This window comes from Borostomias antarcticus, assembly GCF_949987555.1.
Source record: "Borostomias antarcticus genome assembly, chromosome: 20".
NCBI lineage: Eukaryota > Metazoa > Chordata > Actinopteri > Stomiiformes > Stomiidae > Borostomias > Borostomias antarcticus.
This window is the reverse complement of record NC_140253.1, coordinates 4,535,110-4,544,088: the sequence shown is the minus strand read 5'-3', so window position 1 is coordinate 4,544,088 and position 8,979 is coordinate 4,535,110. Positions and strand designations below refer to the sequence as shown.

At 52.3% G+C, this 8,979-nt stretch overlaps 1 protein-coding gene across 1 annotated transcript; it reads left to right on the top strand.

Annotated features, from left to right (window-relative positions):
• Positions 1–298: 298 nt before the first annotated feature.
• On the top strand, positions 299–8,364 carry melk (maternal embryonic leucine zipper kinase; the record flags this gene model as incomplete). Its single annotated transcript, XM_084454473.1, has 17 exons — positions 299–362; positions 490–575; positions 1,081–1,197; positions 1,904–2,047; positions 3,362–3,430; positions 3,776–3,868; positions 3,960–4,058; positions 4,135–4,203; positions 4,699–4,797; positions 4,932–5,018; positions 5,200–5,328; positions 5,545–5,682; positions 5,785–6,067; positions 7,125–7,221; positions 7,394–7,553; positions 7,634–7,737; positions 8,187–8,364. 17 exons carry the CDS (start codon positions 299–301, stop codon positions 8,362–8,364), a joined length of 2,016 nt encoding a protein of 671 aa, XP_084310599.1.
• Positions 8,365–8,979: the final 615 nt, after the last annotated feature.

The window sequence follows — 8,979 nt, the reverse complement described above, 5'->3', positions numbered from 1 at the left end:
GTAAAAGGGAAGCACTAACGACCCTGTTCTGTTGCTATTAGCCATTAGCTATGGACGCTAGCTAGCTAGCTAACCACGCAACTTTTGTTTCACGAATAAATGATTGCATTATTAGAAAGACGTTAGCTAAGTTGGTGCTAGAATAGTAATCGTTCTATCAACTAAGCGTTGAGATTTTCATGTGCGGCTATTTTGCTGGAGAAATGAACCTATCTGGCTAGCTAAAGTTAGCCAAGAGTCGGGAACCATATGCTTGTTATTTCAGGCAACTAAGTGTGGGAGTCGAGTGGCCGGAGAGATGCCTATGGACAGTGCAGCCGAGCTACTCAAGTACTATGAAGTGTACGAGACCATCGGCTCGGGTATGGCATTGATGATCAATGATCAATCATCCAACGTTACCGCTAACGTTACACCGTGACAATACCAAACGTTTGGGTCTGTGTTTGTGTGTGTCTGAAAGGTGTTTTCCCCCACTGTCTTCCTCAGGGGGCTTTGCAAAAGTCAAACTGGGCCGACACATCCTGACGGGAGAAAAGGTGGCCATCAAGATCATGGAGAAGAAGGAACTAGGGGTGAATCTGATCAGTAGTGCTTTTCTCCATGATTTGACATGATGATGATTTGTTGGTATATGAGAAGCGCTGCCTCAGGTGCTTTGGTTAAACGCTGTCTGCAGCTGCAGATTATGTATGACCCCCCCCCCCCCCGCCCAGGATCAATAAAGTACCTACTACTACTATTTCTGAGAACCACTCACATGATCTATGCAGCATAGCGGTAGCTGCATAATCTGTGTATATCTACTGGTTGTCATTTCTATCACCTCCTTGTGGTTGATGTCAGAGGAGACGAGTTGATTGTATCATAATGTGTTCAACCCCCTCCTTCTCTTTCACCCTCCTCCTCCCTCCCCCTCCCTCCATCTCACCTTCCTCTTGAACTTCCCATTCTTCTCTCTCATCCTCCGTCCCTCTCCCTCCTTCTCTCTCCTCCCTCTCAATCCCTCCATCCTTCTCCCTGCTCCCTCTTGATCCCTCCCTCCTCCCTCCCTCCCTCTCTCTCTCTCTCTGCCTGCAGGAGGACCTGCCTCGTGTGAAGGTGGAGATCGAGGCCATGAAGAACCTCAGCCACCAGCACGTCTGCCGTCTCTACCACGTCATCGAGACCTCCACCAAGATCTACATGGTTCTGGAGGTACACACACACACACTCACACACACCTCTACCACGTCATCGAGACCTCCACCAAGATCTACATGGTTCTGGAGGTACACACACACACACTCACACACACCTCTACCACGTCATCGAGACCTCCACCAAGATCTACATGGTTCTGGAGGTACACACACACACACTCACACACACCTCTACCACGTCATCGAGACCTCCACCAAGATCTACATGGTTCTGGAGGTACACACACACACACACACCTCTACCACGTCATCGAGACCTCCACCAAGATCTACATGGTTCTGGAGGTACACACACACACACACACACACACACACACACACACACCTCTACCACGTCATCGAGACCTCCACCAAGATCTACATGGTTCTGGAGGTACACACACACTCACACACACGCAAACGCACACCTCTACCACGTCATCGAGACCTCCACCAAGATCTACATGGTTCTGGAGGTACACACACACACACACACACACACACACCTCTACCACGTCATCGAGACCTCCACCAAGATCTACATGGTTCTGGAGGTTGGAAGGGGACACACACACCCAATGTGTCAAAATGTCACAGGTCTGTCAAGCTCTTTGAAGTGATAGCCGAGGACAGACTGTCTCTCTGTCCCTCCCTCCATCCCTCCCTCTCTCCATCCCTCCCTCCATCCCTCCCTCTCTCCATCCCTCCCTCCCTCCCTGCAGTACTGTCCGGGCGGGGAGCTGTTTGACTACATCATAGCGAAGGACCGTCTGTCCGAGCAGGAGACCAGGGTGTTCTTCAGGCAGATCGTCTCAGCGCTGGCCTACGTCCACAGCCAGGGCTACGCTCACCGCGACCTCAAACCGGTAATGTGTGTGTGTGTGCGCGTGTGTGTGGGGGGGGGGGGTGGGTGTTTTGTTTTTCCCCACGCTACAGCACTGAGCCGTGGGAATCACGAGCCACGTTCAGGTAGCTTAGAAGAGATGCTTTGTGAGGTGATGGCCTCTAGAGGGCGCCTTTGAGCGACGTGAGACATAAGTGGCTTGAATCTGTGGGTGTGGGTGTGTTCTTCTGCATATGAATAGTGTTATGGCAGATATTGAATCTGCTCTCCAGAGACACAGATGAAACTAGCACATAAGCAGCTGAGTCCTGTTCTTTGTTTTTTTTCTCGCTTTGAAGTTTGAGAACATCCTGCTTCTCAGACATTCTCAGAAACTAAGATAAGGTATATAGCAGGATGAACACACCAGGGGGTAAGTAGGTTGGCCAGCTCAGTTTATGGTCCTAATGGTTCCTTCATTGTTGTCTCCTGTTGTTTGACGTTTGTAATTGAGATTCCAGAGAACTCCTGTACTCTTCCACCATGTTGATCACAGGCTGTCCTGAAATCCCTCCACTAAACGGCCGTTTCATGACGTCGGAATGATGTGTCAGCCTATCAACTTCCTTGTCCGGTTAGAATGTGGTATCCGGCCCGAGTTTAATTTGGAGTCTCTCCCTGTCCCTCTGCTGCTCTCTCCCTGTCCCTCTCCTGCTCTCTCTCCCTGTCCCTCTGCTGCTCTCTCCCTGTCCCTCTGCTGCTCTCCCTGTCCCTCTGCTGCTCTCTCCCTGTCCCTCTGCTGCTCTCTCCCTGTCCCTCTCCTGCTCTCTCTCCCTGTCCCTCTGCTGCTCTCTCCCTGTCCCTCTGCTGCTCTCCCTGTCCCTCTGCTGCTCTCTCCCTGTCCCTCTCCTGCTCTCTCTCCCTGTCCCTCTCCTGCTCTCTCTCCCTGTCCCTCTGCTGCTCTCTCTCCCTGTCCCTCTGCTGCTCTCTCCCTGTCCCTCTCCTGCTCTCTCTCCCTGTCCCTCTGCTGCTCTCTCCCTGTCCCTCTGCTGCTCTCCCTGTCCCTCTGCTGCTCTCTCCCTGTCCCTCTCCTGCTCTCTCTCCCTGTCCCTCTGCTGCTCTCTCCCTGTCCCTCTGCTGCTCTCCCTGTCCCTCTGCTGCTCTCTCCCTGTCCCTCTGCTGCTCTCTCCCTGTCCCTCTGCTGCTCTCTCCCTGTCCCTCTCCTGCTCTCTCTCCCTGTCCCTCTGCTGCTCTCTCCCTGTCCCTCTGCTGCTCTCTCCCTGTCCCTCTGCTGCTCTCTCCCTGTCCCTCTGCTGCTCTCTCCCTGTCCCTCTGCTGCTCTCTCCCTGTCCCTCAGGAGAACCTGCTGATAGATGAGGACCAAAACCTAAAGCTCATAGACTTTGGGCTTTGCGCCAAACCTAAGGTAGGTGTGTGTGTGTGTGTGTGTGTGTGTGTGTGTGTGTGTGTGTGTGTGTGTGTGTGCATGTGCCTGCACACACACAGACACATCATACCGCTATCCACACACACACACTCACACTCTCTCTCACACGCACACACTCTCAAACACACATGTGCACACACATGCTGTTTCTGATTGATTCATCTCTACATGTATGGATGATGGATTTTTGCATTTATTTAGTCTCTATTTTCTGGGGTTTATTTAACGCATCACACTGTCTTTGTGTGTGTTTGTGTTTGTGTGTGCGTGTGTGTGTGCGTGTGTGTGTGTGTGTGCGTGTGTGTGTGTGTGTGTGTTTTCTAGGGAGGTCTGGGTTATGAGTTGATGACGTGTTGTGGTAGTCCGGCCTACGCTGCTCCGGAGCTCATCCAGGGCAAAGCCTACATCGGATCAGAGGTGTGTGTGCGCATTTGTGTGTGCGCATATGTGTTTGTGTGTGTGTGTGTGTGTGTGTGGATAACGGTATGACGTGTGTGTGTGTGTGCAGGCTGATGTGTGGAGTATGGGGGTTCTGCTGTTTGCTCTGCTCTGTGGCTACCTGCCCTTCGATGACGACAACTGCATGGTCCTCTACAGGAAGATCACGGTAAGAAACATATAGTGTGTGTGTGTGTGTGTGTGTGTGTGTGTGCATGGTATAAACAGATCTCTTCTTCTTCCAGAGAGGTCAATATAACAACCCTCGCTGGCTGTCTCCTGGCAGCGTCCTGCTCCTCACCCAGATGATGCAGGTACTGTGCTCTCTCTCTCTCTCTCTCTCTCTCTCCCCCCCCCCCCCCTCTCCCTCACGCCTCCCAGTCTCTCACTGTCTCTCTCTCCTCTCCCCTTCTCCCCCCCCCTCTCTCTCTCACGCCTCCCAGTCCCTCACTGTCTCTCTCTCCTCTCCTCCCTCCTTCTCTCTCCCTCCTCCCAGTCTCTGTCTCTCTCTCTCTTATTTCCTTTGACAGCCAATCCCTTTGTTTCCCTATATTTCTCCATATCCACTCTCTACGCCACATTTTAAATAAAAAAAATGATAGAATATAATAAAATAGAATGTACAGAACATATTTCTGTAAAATGATTGTTTTAGAGCTTAAATAACTTATTTATGTATAATTATTATACATGATATGGATCCCACTGGGTCCGAAATAAAGAATTGAATTGAATTGAATATTATTATTATTTCTCTGGTGATTCTAGTGTAGATTTTCTGATCTGTAGTTGCTGTGTGTGTCCGCTAGGTGGAGCCCAAGAGGCGTGTGACGGTGCGCCAGCTGCTCGACCATCCCTGGATGACAGAAGGATATGGCAGCCCGGTGGAGTGGCACAGCAGGCGGCCGGTACACACACGCGCACACACACACATACTTACACACACACACACACACACACTCTACAAACACACACTCCTGTATTGTCAGATCTCACCCCTCTCTCTCTCTCTCTCTCTCTCTCTCTCTCTCTCTCCCTGCAGCTCGGTCACATAGACGACGACTGTATCACTGAGATGGCCGTCTGTATGAAGAAGTCCAGACAGAGCACCATCCAGCTGGTCAATGAGGTGTGTGTATGTGTGTACTTTGTGTGTGTGTGTGTGTGTGTGTCTGTGTGTGTGTGCGCGCGCGCGTGTCCCTCCTCCCCTGTCTATCTCATATCCCCATCTCTCCACTTCTCCCTCGCCTCAGAATTGAACCCCCCTGTTGTTGTTGACAGACCTACATGTTGTTGTTGTTGTGGTGTAGTGGCGGTACGACCAGACCACGGCCACCTACCTGCTGCTGCTGTCTAAGAAGCAGAGAGGTCAGCCTGTCCGTCTGCAGCACTCCACCTGTGAGGTCATATCCTGCTCCCCCCAGCACCAGGGACCACAGGTCTGACTGGAAACACACACACACACACACACACACACTCACACACACACACTCACCTTGTATTTCCAATGATGTTGACACATATGGTGAAAACTGCTTTCCTCTGCTCAATCTCTCTCCTCTGTCCCTCCCTATTTCTTTCTCTCTCCCTCTGCCCTTCTCTCTCTCTCTCTCTCTCTCTCCCTCCCCCCCATCCCTCCCTCTCTCTCTTTCCAGTCTAAACAGACTCTCCAGTTCAGTGAGGATGAAGATGCCGTCATCCTGGGCTCCCTGGACTTCCCTGACAACTGTTCCTATGACGACGACTGTCCCTGGGTGCCGCCGGGTCAACATCACAGCAACTACCTGGACACGGTCAGTACCGCGCGTGTGTGTGTGTGTGCGTGTGCGCGTGTGTGTGTGCGTGTGTGTGTGCCAAGTGTGTGTGTGGTCTCTCTGATTCTGTTCTCCGTACAGAGAGTCGTCTCTCCCGCTGACGAGAGGAGGCGGGGCCACCGCGGACGGACGCCGGAGAGGGAGCGAATCACCCCGCAGCGCTGCCCGGAGAGGCGGGGCCGGGAACGGACCAATGAGAACAAGGAGAACGTGGCGGCGGACAAGGACGCGGATATATTCGCTCTCCCCGCCCCCCGGACTCCGGCGTCCAATAAGAAGAGCACGAGGCCCAGCAAGAACGTCTTAACCCCGCCCACTCACAACAACAACATCGGTGGCAAGAGCACGGCAGACACACCTAAAGGTAAACACGCACGCACACACAGACACACACACACACACACACACACACACACACACACACACACACACACAAACAAACACACAGAGCCCCTTCTAGTTATAATTGTAAATGGATGTTGTCCATTGAGGGCTTGAAGTGCTCTCTCCACCTGTTCCATTATGGAACAGCCCACTGCTCCAGCCATCTCTCACACACACACACACACATGCGCGCGCGTGCGTAAACACACTCCCCAGTGCTCCTGTAATCACAAGTGGCACATTCACACGCCACACATTTGCAAGTAAATTGTATTCTGGTAATAAACTAATTTAGACCCGGCCTGTTTTTTTTTCTCTCCCCAAAGCCACTCATATTTCTCTGATTTAGCTGTCATTATGTCAGTTGGTGTGTGTGTGTGTACTTTGTGTGTGTGTGCGTATACGTGTGTGTATGTAATTGTCATTGCCAAAGGTGAGGGTTTGTACTGTAAGCATGTCTCACTAGAGTCTTGTCTAATTTGACCATAGAACAAACATGTCTGGGATGTCTGTGTTGCTTCTCCTCTTGTATTTCTATATCTGGTCTTTACTTAAGACTTAGAACCTGGATCACTGTGTGTTTCAGTTCTACTGGCGACAGTAGAGCCATCTAACACAGCTTTATAGAGCCAGGCTGCCTCTGACAGCCCTGTCCACACACACACACACACACACACACACACACACACACACACTCTCACACATTCTCCGTCCCCAGGCATGTGCTATGACAGGTGTAGCTGTCTCTTTCCTCTGCTCACTGTCCCCGGTGGTGTGTAGTGACACGTGTTCTCTGCTCTAAACCCCCACGTGTGTGTGTGCGCGTCTGTGTGTGTGCGTGTGTGTGTGCGTGTGTGTGCGTGTGTGCGTGTGTGTGTGTGTGTGCGTGTGTGCGTGTGCGTGCGTGTGTGTGCGTGCGTGTGTGTGCGTGCGTGTGTGTGCGCGTCTGTGTGTGTGCGTGTGTGTGTGCGTGTGTGTGTGTGCGTGCGTGCGTGCGTGCGTGTGTGTGTGCGTGCGTGCGTGTGTGTGTGTTCCAGGGGGAGGCAGTGCTTCTAAGGAGCAGTCCAGGAAGAGAGGCGTGGAGGCGAAGAGCCCAGCAGAGCTGGACATCCTGGCCTTCAGCCCTGAGAGGAGGTAGGAGGGAGGGAGGGAGGGAGAGAGGGAAGGAAGGAAGGAAGGAAGGAGGGAGGGAGGGAGGGAGGAAGGAAGGGAGAGAGAGAAGAGAGAGAGAGAGAGAGGGAGGGAGTCATCATCATCCGTAGCCCAGACCAACCAGGGGTGACTCTCTCTCTCCGTCCCCCCGCAGGTCACGGTCGCTGGACACGGCGGTAACCCAGGGCGACAGCGGGCAGAAGCGCCGCGCGGGGAAGGTGTTCGGCAGCCTGGAGAGAGGCCTGGACAAGGTCATCACCATGCTGACGCCCGGCAAGAGACGCGCGCACCGCGACGGCCCGCGCAAGATCAAGGTACTGCGCACGCTCTCACACACACACGCGCACGCACGCCGTACCCTGTGTGACGCCTGGCTGACTCCGCCCCCCTGCAGGCCCAGTACAACGTGACGCTGACCAGCCAGACCAACCCTGACCAGGTCCTCAACCAGATCCTGGCCGTCCTGCCCGAGAAACACGTCGACTTCACCCAGAAAGGGTGAGGACACACACACACACACATTCAGCCAGAAAGGGTGAGGGGATGCACACACACACACACACACACATTCAGCCATTAAGAGTCTGGGCTACACTCAAACTGTTGTTTATCAGACGTTAATTGTACATTTCCCACTTGAATCTTAACACACATGCACTGAAACTACTTCCAACTTACCCCATGCTCATTCTCTCCCTCTCTCTCTCTCTCTCTCTCTCCCTTCCTTCCTTCCTTCCTTCCTTCCTTCCTTCCTTCCTTCCTTCCTTCCTTCCTTCCTTCCTTCCTTCCTTCCTTCCTTCCTTCCTTCCTTCCTTCCTTCCTTCCTTCCCTCCTCCCTTCCTTCCTCCCTTCCTTCCTTCCTTCCTTCCTTCCCTCCCTCCCTCCCTCCCTCCTCCCTCCTTTCCTCCCTTCCTTCCTTCCTTCCTCTCCTCCTTCCTCCCCTCCAGATACACCCTGAAGTGTCGTACCCAGGGAGACTTCGGGAAGGTGACCATGGCGTTTGAGCTGGAGGTGTGTCTCCTGCAGCGTCCCGAGGTGGTGGCCGTGCGCCGCCAGAGGCTGAAGGGAGACGCCTGGGTCTACAAGCACCTGGTGGAAGACATCCTCTCCACCTCCAGCATCTAGACGTCCAGCTTTCAGAAGCTTCTAGAAAAACCTCCATGTCCAGGGACTAGAAACGGACAGGTAGCTACAGGATCTCGAAGACATCTAGAAAATGCACATTGAGAATCTAGAAGGTTCTAGACACTTGTACGAAAACACTACCCAGAATCCCCCCCCCCCCCCCCCCTCAGAGGTCATAGGTCAAGCATCGTTTTATCCTCTCCACATGCAGCGTCTACACGTCTGCCACAAGAACACACCTCCCCATCCCTGAACAAAGTATTCTTCCACAGGAGCAGATCCAGAATCAGATCGTGTACTAGAGGTCTATGGTTCACTGTTAGGACTGAAAACATTAAAAGTGACCTGAGATCAGTCTGGTGGTGGTCAGACATCTTCTGTGGAATAATCACTTCCGGTTTACAGGACACCATTAACTATTCAAATCCAGAACCGTTAAATGTATGTATGTGAATGGTAGTTAAATGTATGTATGTGAATGGTAGTTAAATGTATGTAGCCTATGTGAATGGTAGTTAAATGTATGTATGTGAATGGTAGTTAAATGTATGTATGTGAATGGAAGTATTGTCTGCTTATTTCTATACTTGACAGTAGTACGACGTTGAATGGAGT